General features: G+C 37.5%; 1 protein-coding gene across 1 annotated transcript in view; it reads left to right on the forward strand.

Moving 5' to 3' along the window:
* GULP1 (GULP, engulfment adaptor PTB domain containing 1) overlaps positions 1–23,776 on the forward strand; it is a gene marked incomplete at its 3' end in the record, with an annotated part of 55,196 nt that overhangs the window by 9,899 nt on the left and 21,521 nt on the right. The window contains exons 2-3 of the mRNA XM_009075844.1: positions 13,130–13,201; positions 21,056–21,154. Of these exons, the coding sequence (XP_009074092.1) occupies positions 13,130–13,201; positions 21,056–21,154 (171 nt within the window). The remainder of the gene's footprint in view (positions 1–13,129; positions 13,202–21,055; positions 21,155–23,776) is intronic.

Consider the following 23,776-nt stretch of genomic DNA (forward strand, 5'->3'; position numbering starts at 1 on the left):
TGATTTCCTCAACACCAGGCAAAAGCAGGCATCAACTGACTAACAGACAGTGAGTGACCTTAACATTTGTTTAAGACAACTGAACAAAACTCAGAGGTTTATCCAAACAGAATTAGCTACATGAAAAAGAGTGTGCAAAGAAAGGATGGGTGCTCCAAAGACCTTAGGGTCAGCAAGGATTTACTCAATTCTGTGCATCCCTTTCTGTTCTTCTCTGTTGCTGATATTTATTCCCTTGCCTCTCCTTAAGTGTGCTTGAGGCTGCCAATTAGCCTCATTAGCATTCCCTCGGGGTGTCTTTCTGCACGGTTATATTCCATGTGAGCTGTCAGCTGTGGGAATGTGAGGTTTCTTTAAGCAGGCCTTTCAGACTCTGGACTCTCAGTTGTCAAGCGAGTTGCATGTCTGACACTGGAATTAATAGGCTGTAGAGTTCAAACACGTGGATTATTATACTCCTGGGCTAGGTTGTCCCACTGCTGTTTATAGGTTGTTCTTGTTTTGAATTAGAGTCAGGACTGCAGATGAATTAGCTCTTTCTCATCTCCCATATTTATTTTTGATAAGGCTGAGTGTTTCTGTTTGCTCAGTCTTCCTGTGTTGAAAGAGCAACTGCCTTCTTACATCTGCTATTAACCAAAAATAATTAGAACATTTTCCCAAAATAAACTAGAAATAGAGCTGGTGTACAGAAAATAAGCGAATGGCACAACTCTTTGAATAGAAACCTCTAGAAGGAAATTAAACTTTGAAACAAAAAACAGGACTAGAGGAATCTTTCCAACAGCCAGGCTGTTCACCATTCAGAAAAAATTTCACATACACTGTTCTCCATGAGGATTCGTCCTCAGTAAACCATTGGACAAGTCACCAGCTGCAGCCTCTGACTTTATAAACTTGAATAAAATAATGTACACTAGTCAGCTGTTGATCCTGAACTGTAAGGAATATTTCTCTCAGAAATGTCTCCTTCAGGTTACTCAGATTCAGAAAGGATAAAGCTAATCTTGGCCTATTTTAAATAGCATTTTGAACTTTGAACATGAGAATTTTAGGTGTAACTTGACAGAGGAACTAATAATTTCTGGTCTGGAACGTAGCAAAGGAGAAATATTTGCATGAACTAATTTGTAAAGTTTTATTAAAATGTTTTGCATTGTAGAAAAGATTATTTGCCACTAAAAGGGAGTGATGTGTCTAAATCTTCATATTATTCCTACTGTATACTTCTGCATAAGTAATATTTTCTTTATTTTGAAGCCTTAAGGGTTTCAAATCAAATCTAGTCAATTCTTGTTATTTTACAAGTTGTTTTTCAATTTGTTGTTGTGGTATTACTGAAAAGAGGGAAAATGCAGAAACAATGATGTACATCAAATGTCAATGATATGTGTGAAACCATGGGTTGCATTTGAAGGAACAGATAATTTGAAACATGAACTAGAAATGTTCCTAAACCCTATTTCATACTATTGCTGTAGCACTTAGGTGCTTCTGAATGGGGAGATACTGGGAGGACAGAGTTAAGTAACTCATCAAATCACATTAATTAGAGGTAAAAGATTAGCTGGGAGTGAAATCTTGTCTACTCATGAATATAGGTTTATTGCTGAAGAAATTAAAGTCAGGAATGTGTAGTGCTTCCTAAGTCAGAATTTAGAGCCCATATCCCAGGTTTGGGCTTTGAGTTTTGTGTTTTGTTTGGTTGGTTGTTTTTTTCCTTAATAGATGTTTAAATGACAGTTTGAGTCTTTGGTATGTGGTGAATGAATCCTCCTCATTCCTTTAGTGATGTATTTCGGGAGCTTGCCATCTTCCTCCTCTTGCCTTGGGTAACCAGAAGAGAGGGAGTTAGACCTCTACACGTGTTTCTTTATTTTCCAAATCAAAGAGCACTCTGTTCATTTTGTACTGGTTATAACTTTGTATTTGTGTTTGCTGTTTGATGTGTACAAGGAAGAATAGGGTTCAATGCATTTTATTGATTTTCATCAGCAACACTCAGGGGTACTGACTGGAATTGTGCTATGCGTCTCCAAGGGTTACTGCAATTTGTCACAGTTCATTAGATCATAAATTCTTTGAAGCTAAGGGCTGTCTTTCTGATGTTTGCACAGCCTCTAGAATAATGAGATGGAGGCTCTAGGTGCTGCCCTGATGCAAATAGTCATTGATCAAATCTCAGAGTAAGTAGGCAACAGAAGACCTTGGACTTGACTCTGATGAGCTTTCTTCTCGGTTGGGATAATTAAAGGGTAATGCAGACAAGAAATGGGTGAATTATTATTCTCAGTTTAAAGATAAGGAACTGAGGTAATATTGAAGGTTTCCTGCATATCTGCCCCAAATATCTGTTCTCTGTTATAATCTCTGTTATTAGAATAATTATAATCTCTGGTTATAATTACTCTTATAATAAATTTCCAGGCTGCTAAAGCAGTAGCTGCACACATTCAGAACTATTTTCTGGTGTGCTGCTTGTCCTCTGTTTGACAGCCCATTGAGTCTATGAATCAGGAATTAAAACAGGAGTCATTTATTCTAATTATGGTGCAATAAGGCTCACAGTATTAAAAGTCCTGATTCAATGTCCTTAAAATAGTCAATTTTTTATTTCACATTAAACTGAAAATGGTCTTTAATAAACCAAGTCATGGACAATAGTTATTTGTTCCTATTACTAAGGGTATTTGTGTCTGAATGAGGATTTTGTTCTTAACCGTGACTTCTTCTGTTTTCTGTCCCACAGGGAATTCCTGTTTCTTTGTTTATAATGTCATTGCATGTTGCCATGGCAGAAGTGTGATAGTACAAGTTCAGCATTGTCATGTTACTCCAGGACAAAGGAGGTAGAAGTTTGAGCAAAATTAATCACAAAATAGAAAATGTCTGGGAAATTGTATCTCTGATTTTCTATTATATTTTTAGAATTTTCCAGTACTAAAAAAAAAAGCAACTTCAATACCTTTTCTTTTGTATTTTTTAATATATATATACAGTACCTATATAAAAATCCACCACACTTTCTTCCAGAACTTGTAGAGTTTGTTTCCATTGAGCCAGAGGAAGGCTGTAATTATTTTGTGTCCAGCTTCAGTCTGAGGAAGTTACTGCAAGCAGAATGCTCAGAATTTCACAATCCTACCTTGAACTAGCACATGGAAACTCTTGGCTGTTCTTGTACAAGTTGTTATGAAACAAGGATCTGAATCCTGTGCTCAAAATCATGCCTAACAGTGAAGTCATCTGGGAAACATCTCTTGGAAGGAGCAGCCCTTTCGGGTTGGCATCGTGGCCTGTTTACTCCTGTGGCTCAGAGGTGCACCCCAGAAGTTCTCAGTTAATCCAAATGCTTGCAATTTTAGGAAGCTTCAGCTTACTGGTAAAGTAGAATGGTTTTTCCAGTTTTACTAATCAAGATTGCTTTTGCTATCAAATCCCTGACAACGTAGCTTGTTTCTTCATAAGGCTTTTTGTTGCCTCACTTCAGTTTTCACTGTTCTTGGGGAAGTTTTGTTTGATATGCCTAATATTTGCAACGGGAGAAAAAAATATCAGCAGGACAGATGGTGCTTGAGAACACTGAGTTCAGGCTTTGACTTGTTATATTTTGTGGAAAATAGCGAGATAACCTGCAGAATGCTAATACAGAGCCAACCAGTGCATACTACAGTTAAAAGAACAGTGAAAATCAGTGTGTTGATACAGCAGGGCAAAACAGAGCCAAGAACTAGGACAGCAGTTTTGTACAACTTAGGCAGGGTGGCAAAGGTGTTGTGAGAATACCAGCACTTGAGATCCTGATCTTGCTCTTCCTTTAATTGTAGCACTTTGCTAGATAGGTGTCAGTTTTTGAGAGGGAAGGGGGAATGTGGAAATCTGTCCTTTAGGTTCATGGAAGTGCTAAAGCAAATGAACTGTAGCCTCAGTTTGGGTGGAGTAGTGGATTTACACAACTTGTAGCTATTAAAATGTTTTTTCATACAGCAGTGACCTGAAATTCCTTCTAGATTGCCAGTGTTGCTAGGTAGCATCTGCAGAGCTTGTTTAAATGTGAATTAAAGCAAAGGTGATCTCTGTTCTGAAGTTTCTAATGGTACATTTCACATCTTTGCAAAGGAGTCTGCAGATGTAGAGCTGTTTGTATTACTTTGGTGCATTTGAGTAGAATATAGGAGTTGTTGCAATTTTGTGTTAGGGTTAAGGTAAGTTAAATGACTGTTGGCATCTGATTTAGATGAAGAACAAAGAGAAAAAACCCACAGCAAACAATATCAACTTTCTTACTTTAAGATGTTTGAAAATATCCAGGACTTAGTGAAAGATAGTATTTTAGTAAATTTGGAGGCTTAGTCTGACTTGACTGTTTTCAGGAAGAAATGATGCTTGGGTTGAATCCAATTTCTGTGGTGCAGAGCTAAGCCTAATGTCTAATTACAGACTTGTAAATCTAAAAGATCTGTCCACTGTTATTATGCACTTCAAAAGCAGAAGCTGAATATTTGCTGTTTAAAACAGTGAATACTAATTATTTTTAGGTGGTTTGGTTCAGTGAAGGCAAAGTAAGTATTTTTTAACTGGAAACAATCTGGTCAGGTATATAAATCTTCTGAACTGATGCATTCAAGCAGTATGATATATCTTCAGTGAGTGAGTATCAGAGGCATGTTTGGAATATTCTTTTTAAACGAAGTGTCAAGTTTAATAATTAGTTCTGTTTTCCTTATTTGAATACAGAATGGTTGTTTTGTGTGTTGTACCCCTTCCTGTGCACCCATATTATCAGAATTATAATCTAGTTGAATAATCACCTTCACTGAATACTGGTTCAGTAATAATTCTTACAGAAATAAAGAGATGCTTTATTTTAGGATTGAAGAGTGAATTTAGAGCTGCCATTTCTTAGTTCTTGGAGGTCAGAAAATAAATAGGATCTAAACTATTATGAAAGTAACAACAGGATTGCAGGAGCTGGCAGGGACATTATTCAGAATCATGTTGTATGGCTCAGTCATTTTCTACACATCAGAAGCTACTCAGAACCACCATGTATGTGATCAAGTTAGATCACATTAGTCAATAGTGTGCTCATTTGTTGGGTTATCCAAAACTTTCAGGCAGTAACAAAGGTATGCTCCAGGAGGCTCTGCAGAGTCGATGAGTAGCAGCAGAAAAAACCAGAAGATAGTGATTCGGTGTCATTGCTTGATGTCAGATGAACCTGTGTTAAGTGTCAATAGTTTGTGTATTGAGGCAGAAGAGCTATAATAGCTCTTTGGATGGTGCATTTGGATTACTCACAGACATCTCCTGGTGCAGTAAAAGGAGCAGATGTTCCTACCAAAACAAAGTAAATAATCTGTTCACATGTGTAAAAGCCAAAACTGGAAAAACAAAGTGTGTCCAAACTGAAACCCAGAGGATAAATTTTGGAAGTGTGTTGTTCTTTCATTTACTCCTTCATTTTATCCAACCTGTGAGTACAGGATTCTTGCATGTGAAGGCTAAAGAAATTGCAGTACATATGAAGAAAGAATGCTGTCAAAAAAATATTTGTGATGCAATCACAACCAGGGAATTTATGAGGATAAATTCTTTTTCTCCAGTGATAGATTTGCTCTCACTACTATCTTCCCCTGCCCTTGTTTCTTTCATGCCGAGTATTATCTCTGATTTTATTTATTTGTCAGCTATGGGAAGTGCACCTGAGATTAAAAGGAAAACAGGCCTTTGGTATGATATGCTACCAATATTAGCATTGCTGTCATTTCTGCACTTTTAAAATGGTCCTTTTTAGGCCCTTTTGCCATACATCAAAGGTTTTCTTTTAAGAATTTTCTAAAAAAATACTTAAGCTTGTTGGATTTTTTGCTCCAAGCTGGTGTTTCCCTAAGGGATATTACTATTACCCTCCTGCTACTGCCTCCATGCCTCCACTGACTGGGAATGTAGAGCCCACTTAGGTCAGCTCCAGCTAACAAGTCTGTGGAGCAGAGCCAAAAAACCATTCCTTCCTCATGGAGTTGTCTGAGGTGCAGGTCAGTCTGCATGTGGATGTGTTATTCTCAGCCTGTGGCTAACATCTGGGCAGCTGTAAGGTATCTGATAGTGATGTATGCAATGGGAGGTCAGTGTACACCCCCCAAGCTCCATTATAATCTTCAGGTTCAGCCTGACAGCTCTTCAGGGCATGACACAGCTGGAGATGTGCTTCTGAAGTGCTGTGGAGATTGATGGACTGAAGAAAAGCTGAATGTTTTGTCTTGTACAACTCATGTTTTCCACAGTGACAGTCTTGACAAGATAAATGTTTCACTTTTTCTGCTTTCATTCTATGTTCCAGCCTGCTCTTATTTTCCTTGTGGAGGTACTAGTTGTATTTCTTAACATTATTTTATCTTTAGGATTGGATGCTTTCATGCAGAGAACAGCTTTGATAGCTGTGTTGCAATCTGTTTTGAGTTTTGATTTTATCCTTGTTGAAAGCCCCCTTAGCATATAACCACACTGATCTCTCTGGAGAAGATTCAAGTTTTGATAATTTACAGTGTGTCCTAAAGTCTCCCAGAGTTCTGCTTACAAACAAACCGGTTATGGCAATATAACTGTGTACTCCTGTTGTATTTTCCTTTTTCTGTGCCATTTTCCAAACTGGGTGCAGATGAAAATGCAGTGGGATTTGAGGAAGAACGTGACCTGGTGTAAATATTCTCAGTATTTTGCCTTTAGAACTACACCAAGCTGGATTCAGCTTACCTGGACACATCAGATTTGTTCCCAGGCAGCAGCTATAAGACTTCTCTTCTTAGCAAATATGAACAAGGCTAAGAAAACAGGTGAAGGCAGGATTAGGACTGCCACATGGCTGCAGTTCCTCAGGCATCTTTACCAGAGTATTTCTAGATATTCCTGTTTCCAGACATTCAGGCAGGAGCCACACCCAGAGCCTGGTGAGGTGTACTACTCTGAGGAAATGTCTGTACAATGGTGTTTTTACATCACTGCACCTGGAAGTTTCCTTTGTTAACTGTTACCTAGTTCTCTTACAGTCCTTTCTCTAATGCTCTCCTTTCCCCCCCCAGACATTTCATTCGCTTATCAAATAGATTTTTCTTTATATCTTGATTACTGTAAATATTTTCACCTCTGTGTTTGCTCGCATTTGGCTTAATTTTGTTGATGGGTGAAACACCAGGTAATATTTGATTTCTATTTGAAGACCCTTTTTTAAAAATGTTTTTAATTGCACATTCCTTCCTTTGTGTAAACAGTACTCAAACACTCCCTCAATAAAAAAGTATAGCGTTTTTTTTCCTGTGTCAGGCCCACCATTTATGTAGAACATTGCATGTCAGACAAGCAGGAGGTATTCAGGGAATGTGCTTATGTCTGTGCCACTTTTCTCTCTCATATTCCCATGTGCTGAGTAGGATTTCTACTCTCATTTCAGCAGCAGTCATGCCTGGGCATTGTTTTTAAGGTGTCACTAAAAAAGTGCATCCCAAAAAAAATGAAAACATTTATGTATTCTGGCAAAGACATTTATTTATAGAGAAGCAAGGATGCTGCTGCATGTGAGAAACTGGACTGTGGGGTGAGGAAAGAGAAAGAACCCTAAGTAGAAAGAGGTGTGTGTTTTACAGTCCACGTTGTCTTCTGCTGTCAAGTGATGGAGAAGACTCACGTATGCAAGGCTGAGCACAAACTGTGCTTGTCTTATGCAGTGGTTAACAGCTTAGACATTTGTTCATCTGTTTTCTGCTTAGCTTCAAAACTGGTCTCAGTGCTCTTTCATTCTTGTTTTATATACCCTTGTTCTGATGTTATCACCATGTGGATCCATTTGTCTTCCTTTCATCAGTAAATCAGCAGCCCTGTAGAATGGAGGAGGCAGAAAGAGCTAATTTGTCAAATGCTGGCAGCAGGTATCCTGTAATGTTGCATTGGTTTTTTCCCTTTCTTTATTGTATGAGCTTGTTAAGTACTATTTTCATATAATTGCATTTCAGTCTGCATCAAAGAGAATGTTCAATGTTCAGGGATTTCAGACTAATGAAGAAATGTGGCTCCGTAAAGATTGGGGTTTTTTAAGATTGAAATGTGATGACAAAAGAAAACAGATGTGATTTTACTGTTAAAATATCCCACACTGCTCTCTACTGGAAGAGTGGAAGTCTACAATAAATATTCAAAAGTGCACCTAAAACTATTTCTTACTCATGTTTAATGATTTTTTTTTTTTGAGTCTGGTAAACCTTCATTTTTCAAAGTATGAATTGAGGTTTTTGTATTCCCCCTAAGTTTTGAAGAAAAGCACTTGGATATACTTTGCATATAAAATCAGTAAAATATTGAGGGTCAAAATGTAAGCTACTGGGGGAAGAATTAGTGTACTGTTAATGTCAAGGCAAAACAATGAACTGTTAACCTTAATAATTCACCTGACCTTACTATGTGCCTGAAGTTGCCCTGTGTTTGAATTAACATTTAATTGAGCCAGAAAAGTAAAAAGTAAAGACTTACCTTTTTGTTTTTAATAGTTTCTCCAGCCAAAGTGCAATTATAAAAGCAGTTGTAATAATTTCATAATGAAATTGGGCCAAAACATGTATTGCTCACCTTAAATGCATAGGAACATTTTTAACTACATTCTGAAGGAAGAGATATTCCCCACAGTGTCTGCATTTAGTTCGTTGTGGAACACACCCGCCCTGGCCATTGCAGGGCTGAATTATTCTCCCATTTGCTGTCAATTAGAAAACTTGTGTTGATTCTAATATGATGAAATAGTGTCTGATAATTCTCCACAGCTGCATTATTTTGCACATCTTTGTGTGTGGAGTGAACACATCTGCATGTCTGCTGATATCAGATTATAAACAGTTTGATCTGAGGTGTTTGTCTTGTGTATGGCTAGTCAACAGCTCATTGCAAACAGCAATGTTTTGTAAAGAACACTTAAATGGTTCTGACTGATAAGATCCATTGACCTCATAGAAGTTATTTCTGATTATAGACAGCTGCAAATGAGCTCAGAGTAAGGAATATATTAGAAAAATAATCTTACATCAGTATTGTAAGGAGTGTGTTTGGAGGAATGGCAGACTGATGTGAAAAATGTGTAGCAATTTCTATAGGAAAAACGTTGCCTTACTTGCTTTATATTATACAAAATACTAAATGTCATCCTCTTCAAACTTCTTAAGCTATTCAACTGCAGCTCAGTATGATCATGGTAAGCATCTCATTAGCACTAAACAATACATGAATGTTTAAATAGATGAGTCTGGTGGCATGCCTAACTTATGGATCAGTCTTGTTTGAGTTGACTTATTACGCAGGAAGTACACTAACCTCAAGGATAACCTTTTTACTAGTTCCAAACAGTAAATATGTAAACATTTTTCATCCATATTATGTATTTGAACACATTACTTATGTAATGAACACTTAAGAACTCAATGCATTAATTTGCATATAAGGAGAACCACTGTTATTTTGTTTCTCTCTTCTGCAGGTAAGTGTAGGAGTTGTATTAGCTCAAGTCTCAAGAACAGTTATATATGGTGGTTGTTACACGTGAACCAGGTGGCAGAAGGGAAGCTGAAGTGCTGAAAGCAATCACTGCCTTTGTAAAGTTCTCATCTATAACTCTGCATCAGTACTGCTCTCTAAAGGTGTCTAATGTTGAAAAGAGAAGTTTTCTAGCCCCTTACAGAAGTTTCAAAGCCTCTTTTGCTTTGAAATTTTTGTTGCAGAAAATCTTTCATGACGAATGTTTGGGCTACTCCTGACACAGCTGGACCAAATTCCTGAAATAACCAATATTTATTCTCTGTGTTCGTGTGAGAAAAATCTGCTGAAAAGGCCATACTGAAATGGCCATCTCCCTTATCATGAGGATGGTGAATGAGTTGTTAGTTATTTACTTTAGACATCCCAGAAGTGGTAGCATGTCCTCTGTGTTAGGGACCTTACAAACATGGAGGCTTTCATCACAGTGACCTTGTCAGCTGAAGCCTCAGCTTTGCAAATACATGCATTTGCTTAGCTTAACTATTACACATAACGCCAGACTAAATGGTACCCAATATTAAACAAAAAAAAAAGATAGGGCAGATCACACAGAAAAGGTACAGAGCACATCAAAACACAAGCAATAAAAAGCCTCCAGTTAAACCTATATTGCATAGTCAGTATTTTATTGCAATTAGAAAATATCTTGGCTTGATTTGAAATCTGTCAATATTTTTTCCCCTAATAGAACAGTCCAGTTTATACAAATATTCAGGGTATTTCCCTTTAATCACTGGTTTTCTCTTTATTACTCTTACCAAAAATAGAGAAATAAAAAGGAGAGGTCAGGCTTGGAATGTGTGAGCTTGGAATGTGTAAACAATTTGAACACATCTGAATTAAAAATAAAATGGAATCACAATTGAAAGAGGTACAAATAGATATAAACAGTGCAACCCATGGGATGGTCTTATAATTTCTTCTTGATATTAGCACTTAAACTACAAATCTTCTTGGTACATCTGGATTAAATGTGTCTTACTGTATTTTCCCATGCTGAATAGCTTGTTACACACAGGCTCCAATTCCATATCCAGTTCAAAACTGCTGAGAGCAATAAAAATTTCTGTAGTGATGTTTAATGTCAAAACCAATATTCATCTTGGAAGGCAGTGCATTGTGCACTACTGAAGGAATTCTGGTGGATTATGTTCCACAAATACTGATAAAAGGCTCATGTTGTTTCCATATACTCTGCGTCTTGGTTGTTTATTTCTTTAGTAACTTGTTGAGCAAACTCAAGGGCTATGTGTTTCTACAGGTTTTGTCAGTCATTTAAACCTGTACTTGCAGCAGTTTATCATTCTATTTAGTTGTCTACTGCTCCCTCCCCTCCATGATCAGAAATGGTTATTTCTGGTTTGGAAACATGACTATGTGCTTTAAAAATCAGTGGCATTTAACAGATTCCCAAGCAGTGGCAGAACTTATACTTTCTAAGGCAGTGATGTGAGTTAACATGAGGTACAAGCCCCTGGGAAAACTGGACTTGTGGAAGTTACTGTTCATGGAAGCATGGTCTGCTTTTGGGATTTATTGAATGCAGTAAATGATACCTTCCTCCTTCTTGGACTGTGAATCAGAGGGAGACAGCTGAGAGGGAATTTGTGGGGGAATTATTGCATTTGAGATATCTTTTGCTATCTCAGATCTCAGTGATCTGTATGGAAGAAAGCAAATAAGAAATGTAGGGCAGTCCTGTGCCCTCCTGGGGTAGCAGCTGCAGGGGAGTCAGCATAACCTGGGCCATCTACATGTGTCCACAACCCAACTCCACCTAAGGCCTGGCCCTAAATCTGTATTGAGGAGTACCAGGCTGCTCACACTGATAATGCCTCTGGTGCTGTCAGCTCCAAAACTACACAAACATTAGGAATCACACATGGGTAAGTATACTCAGCCATGTTCCACATCTCTGTGGGCAGCAGTGACCTGTGTTCACTGAGCCTTGTCCATACTTGCAGCTGTTGTTTGCTGTATTTTCACAAGTTCCTGCACTGTACATGATGCACTTACTTAGAGTAGTTATACTTCTACCAAGAGTGGTGTGGGTAGATGTGCTTGTGTACAGATGTCTGGTATTATCAGCATTTCAGCATTCCTCTCAGAGTCTCATCTGACTTTATCCAATTTCTTATCCATTCAGCTTGCAGTTACCTTTGGTTTTCCACACCCACTTGCTCCCATGTTCACTCACCTTTCCCTTTCTCTGCCACATGTAGTATCCATAATGTCCAAAAATCATTCTTCTTTCTATATAAGCATATTCTGCAGCTGACACTTTTCCAAGGAAGATCACACCCTCTGTTTACAGTCATCAAGGATGTTGCACGAAAGACATCAAATCAATAGCAGAGGTTTCAGCCCTGTTATTACAAATCCCTGGTGACCTAGCTGGAGAATTGTAGTAGTAGAGAATATTGACAGCAGTGATACACATTGTGGCACATCATATTTCAGAGTCAGTAGCAAGTTTCTAATGAGGCTTAATTACTGGTGGAGCTGCACAGTTTCTTTGCAGGAGTACAGCTTGAGCACGCTGACCACAGCAAACACATTTTGAAGGTTTCATAAAGTTAAAAACTTCAGTTACTCTGTTGAAAGCATCTGTAGTTTGGCAAATGTAAGTTTCTTTTGCAACTGCTAGGTCTTAAAAATTGTACAACCCTCTGTGTGTCATGTTACACAGGAAATTGTATACTTTAGCAGAGAAAAGGATGTGTCTTTTCTTTCTAGCATTATTTTGACATGCACATGTACATGGTGTAACTTAAATGCAACTGTACCTCCATGTGAGAAATCTGCAATTCAGAATTAATTAATATATTACACAGATGAGTTCCAGGTGGGATTATACCTTTCATAACAGTATAGTAGAAGACAAGCAAAACTGTACACAAGAACATAAAAGCATTTCAGTGTACAAATAAAGACATTATAAGGCCCCTTTGTAAGTTAACAGGTGTATATTTAGTTTTCATTAAAATCTTATTTGGTACAAATACGAACTGTAGCAGAAATTCTTTGAACGTGTCCTTGTTTTTATGTAAATTGGAGCCTAATTCCTTTAAATCTATGAAAATACTGTACTAAGCAGCTCTGAGAGAAATATAAGTCCTTTTAATTTATCTTGCATGACTGTATGAAAGTTTAAGTAGTGTATTCCTAACCATTGTCTCACACTGATTCATGGCAAGTGTTTTCTATCAGTATTTTTGTGCATTTTTTCATGCTTTTCCAAAAAGAGGTATTACCAAAATTGCAATTTCCCTGTGGAGAAAGGTACTTTAACCTCTAATTTACATGTGTGTATAGGACCAAGATAACTAAAATGTGTAAAGCTAATTTTGGTAACACTTACATTTCTCTAATTAGAATTTAATCTCTGTTATTATTTTTATTAGAAATAGCTGTATGAAGATGTGTTATTTATCAGCTGTAGAAACAACTGCCTTTCCAGAATGTTATTTGGAAATAACTGGAAAATGAGATGACTTGAGCTGATTAGGCCTTCAGTGCATGACTTATTTCTCACAAATTACCACCTTTTCAGTTTCTTGGCAGTACGGAGGTGGAGCAGCCCAAAGGCACAGAGGTTGTAAGAGATGCTGTTAGAAAATTAAAGGTAAGAAAGAATTTTTAATGAAATATAAATGGAATGTATTCCTAATCTGTTTTCACAGCTAGGAAACATTCACTTTGTAAGTGTTTCTAGGTAAATTTGCTTGTTCTAGAAGCAGTTGCTGTTACTAATAGGTTCTCTGTTATGTCTGTATTGTCAGGTGTTCTCCTGTACAACTAGTTGTCTCATTGATTATATATTTATAGTGTAAATAATGTGTTTTAATGTGTAATCCTTGTACCTTGGAAACTTTAGGGCTTCACTAATAAAAACAGAGGTATCAAGAATTTGTTTTAGCTGCCATCCAAACTTTATGCACATCGATGGCTGAGATAATCACATTGAGAATTTATTCTGGGTTATATGTCTTTGGACACTAAGGGACTTGGTGGACAATTAGAAATATTCTATAACTTGTTGAGGGTTGCTAATTGCTAACATGGCGTTGACTTGACTGTTTGAGTGACAGCTCATGTGCTTAGAGCTCTTCAGGCCCAATGAGCTGCAGTGGGGAGTGCTGATTTCATTGTTCTGCTCACTCAGGTCTCTGTGGAATTGCACTGCTTCCTGCCTACCTTCTCAGAGCTGTTGCAGCATTAATTTATCTAGATATAAAAAATTTTCTGCCTACTATTGCACTTTATGTAATTTTTGTAAGCTTTTCATTATTCCTTGGAATTCCTTATTCATTGGAAATGGGCAGAAAATTTTCAGAATCAATATTGGAAATTTCGATTCTGTGGTATTAGCATAATAAAAAAGGAAGAAAGAAGACATGAAATTGCATAGCTCAGCTTTGGAAGCTGAGATTTCCCTTGGAAAACCCAAGATTGATCAGTAAACTTAGTTAAGGTATTGAAACAGAAGTTCTTTGCCATTGTTTTCATTCTACCAAAATAATACATCTGCCTTTAAAGGTTCCTTTAGTCTGTTCTTAGAGTGTTTTATGCCAAAAAGGTTTACTCTGTTGCATTTATTCAGTCATTATTGATTAGTTATTTACAAGTGTTCTATGCTAAGGTAAGTCTGACCCGTTTTTAACCCTTGCAGCATCCTGCCAGTGGAAACAAAGTGTGTGGGTTTGTGTATACTTTGTAAAGGCTAAAACTGGAGTGAAGTCTGTTGTGTTTATAAAATTACAATACCCTGAGAAAAGTTAATTTTGTTCAAAATCTGTCACGATGATATCCTGCTATGGAGACGTTTGGATTCTGTTTTAATGATGTTTTATTAGACTCGTCCTAAGGAGCTGCTAAGTGGCTCTGTCTCACTGATGGATCTCCAGGCTAACCTGGGAACTGGTCACTGGAGGCTTTGGGTCTGTTGGATTGTATGATTTGGTACCTGGAAATAGTGAAAGCAGATCCAAAAAAGGACTTCAAATGACTGTTCTCTGAAGTGTGGGAAGAGCCAGAAAATTTGTGTATATATTTGTGGTGTCGTGGAAGTGTGTGGCTATCTGTTGTAACTTCTTACATGTATTCTGTAGATAAACTGCTTCAGATATAGATGTCCCAATTGTTGCTGCCAGAATTACACTATTTTTTTCAAGTCTGGAATTGTGGAGCTTAGATGTCAAGTATTCCATGTGACCTTATATAATCACAAGTTTATTAGAAAAAGTAATTAACGACAGCATTTGGAAGGACTTGAAAAGTCTTGGAACAGAATTCAGAGAGCAATAAAAAGGTTTTATGTTTGAAACAATCCCAATTAATTGAATACTTATTTCAACACTGACATTGTGCATCTGTACTCTTTGAAGAGAAGTCCTAGAGGTACTGCATTTTATTATTAACATCTGCAGCTTGTTTTTAGAAAATGCTAATTGAAAATTTTAAACCAGTGCAAACAGCTTGAAAACAAATGTCTGATAGTGGAAGAGATATGCTGAAAGTAAACATTTAGTGATTTTTGGGAGTAGGAGAGCATTTACAAGTCATGTAGCTTGTGATGCCATATATATTCTTTAATTACATGGATTTGGTTTTAATCACCATGTCGTTAATAATAATTTGTTTTTATTTAAAATTAATAGCTGGCAGAAAAACAAGCGACATTTTCTTCTAGTTTGGAGTTATTTTTACAAATAACATGCATTGTGCTAATAATCTTTTGAAGTCATGTGCTTAAAGTGATATATAGTCCACGAAATACTGTCACCATGAAGTATTTTTCTTAAGCCATCATGTCATCAGGCTGTGTCAGAGTAGAGATTCGATATACAACTGTTTACTTCTTTAAATCACAAGTCCTTAGCTCACTCAGCACAGACTCTTGGCTTGCCAAGCACAGACACTGCAGCTCCATTCCACAGACTGACTTTTCCCAGCAGGTGGAGCCGATGTTCTTCAGAAACACACAGGAACTTGAAGGAACTTTGCTTTGATGCCTCATTGTACTTCTCCCAAACGCTACTATTGCATTTTCTTGACAACCTTGCTGGGTCAGTTGCTATTAGAAGATACAGTGTTTTCAAGCATCTATATCTAATTTTTCTAGAGGGTTCTCCAATGCTTTGTCTAGTTGGGATTTCTCCCTGTGTTTTCAAAGCTGGAGCTGTACTGCAAGAGAAGGAAGAAAGTTGGACACGAATGATTTAAAATGTGTTTTTATTTGTAAGATAAGGTGAACTGTTTTCATAGTTTATTACATTTTTGTCCTTCAAGTTTTCTAGTCAAACATATTTCTAGAGTGAAACAAAAACTAAAGATGCTAGCAAATGCTATATCCAAACATCGCTGTATTGTTCATGTCTAAATGTCGTCAAATCACAGTTTATTTTATTAAATGAAATTCTTACTTGATTAATGAAAGCTCTAACATCTAGATCAGACTGTAGGAATGAATTTAATCCTTCTTTTAAAGTGCTTGAAAGATTTCCAGAGCTGAGAACTGTTAGAAAGATCAGCATAACAGAAGGAAGGGGAAGCATAACCAGAGCAGTGGTAAGAAAATGGCATGGAGCTGTGTTCCAAAGAAACCAAATGTAAACTGAATTTGGAGGTGTTCCTTTTACAGCCTTCCAAGGGATGTTTTTGTGACGGCCAAAGACTGTTCTCTTACCCAGTTTTCAACTCAGTCCACTTTTCTTCTGTAAGTGGAGATGACCAGACAGAATGTAAATAGAATTAATCACTTTGAAACCACTTGAAATATTTTTCATCAGGTCCTTGACCCCTAAGGATACAGTGATGCTGTCCTGATGCTGCCCTTAATGGAGCATCAGTGGGTATTGTTGTGAGCTCTCTCTCCTGTTATAGCTGGATTTCATTTCTTGTTGAAAAGACAGAGGAGGGTGGAGTACAGAGAATCTTTTAATACTGGGATAAAGTGGTCTCCAGCCAAGCCTTAGAGCTATGAATGTTCTCTCTGAAGTACTGAAGAAAGCAAAATTTGTGGTTCAGGAGCAGTGAGGGACAGCCTGAAGACCAAAGCAGATCAGATGAGAAGAGTTGAATAAGAAAATGCCTGTTAACCCTCTCTCAAAAAATAACAACCAAAACCCCCTCAAAACCAAACAACAATAACAAAAAAGCAGCCTGCCCCCCAAAAACCAAAACACACAAAAAGTCCTTCAGGAAGTGGGAGATGGAAAAAAGGCTACACTGTAGATGGATTGGCATTCCTCTCAGCACAGTCTCTGTTTGGAAAATAAATTACAGTATAATCCCTAGAAATGGCCCTCTGGACAGGTTTTGCCCTACCTGGATGATTATCAAGGGTTTCAATTTCCCATGTCAGTGGGCTTTTCATCCTTCTCCTTTTCTTGACAGCTATTTTTCCAAGGTCATAATTCTATTATAGCCACATCAAACATGCACGAGAGATTGGGCCATACCATGACCAATAAGATGATGTGTAGACACTGCAAAAGAAATAAGGCCTGGTGGGTGTTTTCAGGCATCTTTCCTTATAATGTGTGTTGTAATGAAAAAAAAGTGGAAAAGCACCTTCTCAAAGGCAGGTACAAAGCTGTTCCTCAGCTTTTACAGCTTCACTGCCCTCAGACAGACATCTTTTCAGTGTCTGTGTGAGGTGCAGTGTCTGATGTCTCACTGGTAGCTGCATAAATGCATGAAATGAAGGAGTTGCACTCTGTTCCCTGGGCTGAAGATTAGCCCCCAAATCACAGAAACATCTACCTTTTGGTGTCTCAAGTATTTTAACTAAACTCCTGAGTTGTGCAATGAGGTGTAAATATTAAAGAGAAGGACATAGTTTTGATTTGCATATCCAATTATTTCTTTAACTACAGTCATGTTGGTTTTGCTGATTAATCCTCTCATTATGGTTTGCTAAGAGTTGATGCATAAGCATGTCAACTGTAATTTTAAGGAGAGTCTCACTTTTCTATGCTACTGTAATAAAAGACAAGATATATAGAGTTTTTTTCTTTTTAAAGCTAAGTAAAGCCACAGAAAATAAGATTTGTTTGTATCTGTTGCTTTCCCTAAAAGATGCAACAAAAACAAGATGTTAATTCTAAAGCAGTTATATAAAATTTAACCGATCCACTGAGCTGCTCATATTAATACTGGACCAAATCTGGGTGTCTTGCCTGAGAACATTATATGCATAAACTAATAGCTTAAGAATTTGGCCTATCCTGTCTCTTCCCAAGCCATGCTGTGATTCATTACAATTTTATATCATTATCCATTTTGATGCCAATGGGAGGCTACAGCTTTTACCATCATAAATAATCGTGTTACTGCATGAGATACAAATGTTTCTTTGTTTCAGATGCATGCTGAAAGGAGAAAGTAACGTTTGTATATCTCCCTGGTGCAGAGGTCCCTCGATGTCCTCTTTAGGTAGAAGGAATGAGTTGAAAAAAATAGATGGAGAAAGGCAAATGGGCTGATACCTGAGTGCGTGCTGGGATGTGCTGTTCAAACCCCACATGAGTCTGGGAGGTGCCTGAACTTGGCATTCTGGAGGTCAGATGCAAAAGAAATTACTGATCAGTGTCTGTGTTACCTGTTATTGCATAGGACAGGGAGTGGGCAGGAAAAGCACTAAGAAAGCACCAGATTTTCTCAGTTTCTCTATATGCTGTTCAGTCACTGCATCCCAGTAAACCTTTGATTAAAAAGCTCTTTTGTGTGGATGTCTAAGAGATTCTTGTGTGGGTTTTTTCTTTCACCATTAGCTTGGTTTTGATTTGCTGGAGTTTCTTATAAAGTGGTTTTCCAGCCCTCTACTAACTTTGCAAATCTCCTGTGATCTTACCCCATTTTGTCAACAACCTTCTGCATTTGAAACCCTCAGAAAATAAAATGTGAGGGTTGTCTCACAAGCAGCTGATGCAGTGCAGCCATTGTTGTCTTCTTAAGGATTTCTGAAATATCGAAGGATTGCACTTGTCTTCCCAGTTGTAGTTTCAGGAAAAGGTCCACAGTTAGTGAAAGGCCTGCCATGTCATCAAGACTTTCTAATTCCATCCTCACAGGGTAGTCTCCCAAGAAACAAAGTTTGTTCCCATGTGTATGATTTGCCAAGTGGACTGTGTGCAAACAAACCATCTCTGTTGTGATACCAGTCTGTGGTGTTCTGGTTGGTGAAGTGTTCTGTGTGTTATCTGCCCCACCATCAGCATCTGATCTCCAGGCTTCCTCTGGAATAATTTTACATTTCAGATCATTAGTTATTTTTCTCCCCATTTTTCCTCCTATTTTTCTGCTGCAGATTTTATCAGTAATAATTTTCCTCCTGGTCACTGTTCAATAATGTCATGCTGAAGAAATAAACCCTGCTGGGATACATTAGAAACATAACTTCCCAATGACAATATCCTGTTTATAACTGTGTCTGGAGACTAATGTAACTAACTTAATTAATACTTCCTTTGGATTACTTCACTTTCTTTAATACAATGGCATACAAACTTGGGATTGTCAAGCTGCATTTTTGGTAAAATCCATATTGTTCAGCATTAATTTCATCTCACTTGAATTCTCTAGTTCTTGACCTTGATTTATGCCTTTTGAGAGTGGAGACATGGTAGGGTCAGTTGTTTACCATTTTTTAGAGCTGGCAATGAACTGTCTTCTGGAACTTCCTCAGTGTTGTAAGTCTTCTTGACTACTTGTAGCAGGCTTTGGCCAGCTGTTCCAAACCTTGTGCAAGTTAATCCATCACTTATTTTAAGAAGTTTTCACATTGTAGCTGTTGTTTGGGACTCTGTTGAGACAATTACCATTGGAAAATCAAGCATTCCATCATCATTCTCAACATATACTATGACTTTAACTCAGTGAAGTCAAGTATTTTTTATGCCTTCATTACTGCACAGAAATACTTGGGCATGTCTTTTTTACAAAAGGACATTTCCAAAAAGTCAGGATTCACTCAAGTTCAAGGCTCTTCCAAATTGAGGTTTGCCCCAGGATTATGTTGCATGGGTATGTTTCTGGGCACTGTAAAGTGCATTGGAAGTTGACATGCCCAAACTGGGTGATCTGTGGTTTTGTAGCAATTCCTTTTATGTGTAGCAAAGTGAGCCCAGTGCAGAGCACTAAGAAAGTACCTTAGCTCACATGTGATCACATATGTCCTCAAAGCTTTATCTAATAAAGGGACATCATGAAATTACAAATCAGAAAGGAAAGCTGGTGGAATGGAACATTGAATTAATGTATGACAATGGTCTGGTAAACAATTTAAGTTTTATACTCATCTTGGTAGAAAATCATAGAATCATAGTATGTTAAGGGGTTGGAATGGACCTTAGAGATCATCTGGTCCTAACCCCTCCTGCCCTGGGCAGGGACATCTCCCACCAGAGCAGGTTGCTCAAGGCTTTAGCCAACCTGGCTTTGAACACTGTCAGGGTTGGGGCAGATACAGCCTCCCTGGGCAACTTGTGCCAGTGCCTCACCACTCTCACAGGATATCTAATCAAAATTTCCCTCTTTCAGTTTATACCCATTACCCCTTGTCCTATCGTGGTAAAATCTGTGCTAATAAAACATTGATTGGCCTATCATTTTCTTACTTTTTAAAGCAGATACATAAGAATTAAATAGGTAAAATTGCCACTATAAAATTTAAGTCATATTTTGGAGGAGTTTTAATTAGTGATTTTAGTAAAGGAAAACTACTTTTCTCCTCTATTAAGTTTGAATTGTCCTATAAAGTCAAGAAATATTGTTGGCCAAAATGCCAATGGTCCTGGCTGGTGAAATGCAAAGAGTTGTTTCTGAGATTGGCACAGAGGGGTTTGGGTGGGGGTTGTCTGGGGGATTTGTTGTTTGTTTTACCTAGTGAAGTGTGTGCTACTTATCAGCTGATGTGACACATTAATCAGGATTAAACTGTCTGAATAGTCATGTTGCTGTGTGCAGTTAATAGGATTAATTATAAATTGATGCTTAGTTACTTAATTTCCAATAAGTATGCTTTCCAAATGAGGAATAAAATCAGGAGGAAGGGAAAAACAGGTTAAATTTGTGCATTTAGGGTGATTCTCAAAACTGGTCAATAATTTGCCATGAATGAAGCTGTCTATAAACAAAAACAAAGAAAAGGGATGAAGACAGTCATCATGTGTAAAGCAGTTGTGTTGATGGAAAGATATTCCAGGTACTAGTTGGAATATGAACAGAGCAAAAACCCAAACCCTAAACTATCACTTAAATTATTAATTAAATATAATCAGAGTTTTTAAGTATTTCTGGGAGAGGTATCAGTTGGCTACAACCAAGTACTTCACAGTCACAAGGTAATTCAGGCCTGCTCCTTCCAGGTCTGGCCCTTCTGAAGACAGGTCAGCAGAGTTGAGAGAAAACGAGATTTAATAAAAAAAGATAAATTGCTATCAATGTGATTGCTGTTCTGTTTTTCATCTTATAGTTTGCAAGACATATCAAGAAATCTGAAGGCCAAAAGACACCCAAAGTGGAATTACAAATCTCAATCTATGGTGTAAAAATTCTAGATCCAAAAACAAAGGTAAGAAATTCATGTTCTTTTTGTGCTAAACTAGGAAATATTTATTGCACTGGTTTTAATGTTTTTTCTTGTTGGTTTTTTTTCTCTTGTTTTGCATTTTAAAAAGTATGATAATGAAAGCTACTCTGTTGATGGAAAAAATCTTCTAAAATACCTTTTCTTGTTACAACACTTGGGTGTTGTACATGACAGTCCTGTAGCTAATATAGGATTTCATTTTTTTAATGCTTTCACAGCAGAACTTTTAAACTGTGAAGAAGGTGAAAACACTGTGGTAAATAAACACCTTTCCAAGTAGTGACCATTGTGTAGGAGCCAACATGTAGGTGTTTGCAGGTGGATAAGGAGACTGTTTGCAGTGCCTCATTCTTCATGCTGCTGCTTTGGAAGTGCACCTCTCTTTCTTTGACCTGTTCTCCATTTTTATTCCTCATTTTCTTGTGGTTTTAATTTTTTAGTTCCCCCTCCTCCCCAGAATGCATTGTTTCTCAGGTGTGATATTTATTTATCTATAAACACCATGGAGCAGGCCATAACTACTATTGTAGACTTTTCATTTGGCACAGCATGACAATTCCTCCCTTTTCAACAGTGAGGTCCATTGGGTCATCCCTAGATAGATTTTCTGTTCCTTTCTGTACTCTGGTATTTTGGAAGGGGTTGCACAGAATCATAGAACCTCTGAATGGTTTGCACTGGAAGAGACCTTAAAAACTCTCTAGTTCCACCCCATGCCATGGGCAGGGACACGTTCCACTAGACCAGGTTGCTCTAAGCCCCATCCAATCTGGCCTTGAACACTTTCAGGGATGGGCAATAAAACATCTCCCTCACAGACTTCAAAGAGGAATAATGAGGTAAATGTCATCAAGGTAAAAAGTATTTACTCAGTAGTCAGTAATTCTTAACATCTGCAAGCTCTTAAATCCTTTATACATATGCTGAATGAACCTGTTGTAACTGCTCCTGAATACTGGAGTTCTTGCTGCATTCAGACAGTGATACTGCCCTTTGAGGACAGGTAGCTGCAGCTCAAGGCTATAGCTACTTGCAGCCCATTTTCACTTCAGACTCTTGATACAGCCACAATTCAACAGTTCATCCATAAGCAGAGGGGCAAGAAATATCTATGTCAACTTCAATTGCAGTTTTTGCATCTTCCTTACACCATAGGGCAAAAAGCGGTGCTAAACCTCATTCCCTGGCAAAAAAAATTATTTACAATAACAGATTCAAATGCCAAAACATGTCAATCTTCCTAACTCTTCCTGCAGAGATTAACAGAAAGCTGTGGGATATATGTTTCTGGGGGAGTAGGAACATTCTAATCTCTCAGCAATGTTGTTATTACAGCTCAAGTAGTAGTCAACTCTGAGTAGTCTTTTATCTCCCACTTTGTTTCTTAAAGCTACATGGAAATGTAAATTTGAATCAATTTTCCTTCTTTTTGCACAATTTATAGATGTTTTAGGAAATTACTTAAATTCTGTGTTATCATCACTAATTACAATAATTTCTTTGGAGTGTTTTTGAAACAAATCACTTCAGTCCTGTTACAGAGGAATATTGGTTTATATTTATGTGATGATTATTAATTGCAGTAGGAACAAGATGCTTATGTATCAGGCCCTGATTCTATACTTGGCACTCAAAAAGGAAGATTATGGAAAAATGGATTCATCTTTAAACGATATAAAGTAGTGATACAGATCTATAAACCTAATGGAGTCAGGCCAAATAGGTGTTATTGTAGGTAAACATTACACAGCTGCAACAGACAGAGGTTAAATGAGAAAGATTTGGGCAAAATAGAATACACAGAAGAACATCTGTAAGGAATAAGAAAAGGGACTCCGTTGGGGCAAGGTGAAGAGATTGCCCATATGTGCATTTTTGGCACCATGGCTGTGTGCAGAGAGGGCAGCCCTAGTTTCTGAACTTGTAGCACTCTAGGAACCTCACTTGCTTTTTTTTATTTGATAATGGTACATGTCCGAAGGACATAATTCCCTTTGCAGCAAATGCTGCTTTCTCGCATAATAAGCCAAATAAAATAAAATACCAAGAAGAGACATGTTGAAGAAAAACAACAAAAAATAGTCAAGATAGTTTTATTATAGTCTTGTCAAGCTCTCTCAGCTGAAGAGCATTGCCACTGCAGCTTTTTGAATAGCTGGAACTTGCTTTTTAATGCAAAGTGAAATATAGTAGCAAAAACATACAACTAATAATGTTTTAAAGCTGCTTGTGTTGCACCTCAAATAAGCAATTATTTAGATGTCATATTTATTTCTCTGTGCCCCCGTATTTGGATAGACAAGTCTTTTTATTTCTGTTTTCTGTGTTTAGGATAGCAAGGTAAGGACTCATTTCAGTAAAGCCATTTTAACAGACCTTGGGAGATGATGAAATCTGAAGGTGTTTCGCACTTGGAAACAGAACAGATTATTTCATGTAATCAGGCCCTAAATAAATTGCACAGGGATGCAAAGTAACGATAAAACTAATTTTCTAGATCAGAAAACACTGTCCAAATAAACATTCCCAGATAAATGCTGTCCAAATAAAAACTTCTTGTTTACAGTCAGTAAAAATGGAATGTTTTTTATGAGATGAGTTTCC

Source organism: Acanthisitta chloris, unplaced genomic scaffold (genome assembly GCF_000695815.1).
Source record: "Acanthisitta chloris isolate BGI_N310 unplaced genomic scaffold, ASM69581v1 scaffold21225, whole genome shotgun sequence".
Classification (NCBI taxonomy): domain Eukaryota; kingdom Metazoa; phylum Chordata; class Aves; order Passeriformes; family Acanthisittidae; genus Acanthisitta; species Acanthisitta chloris.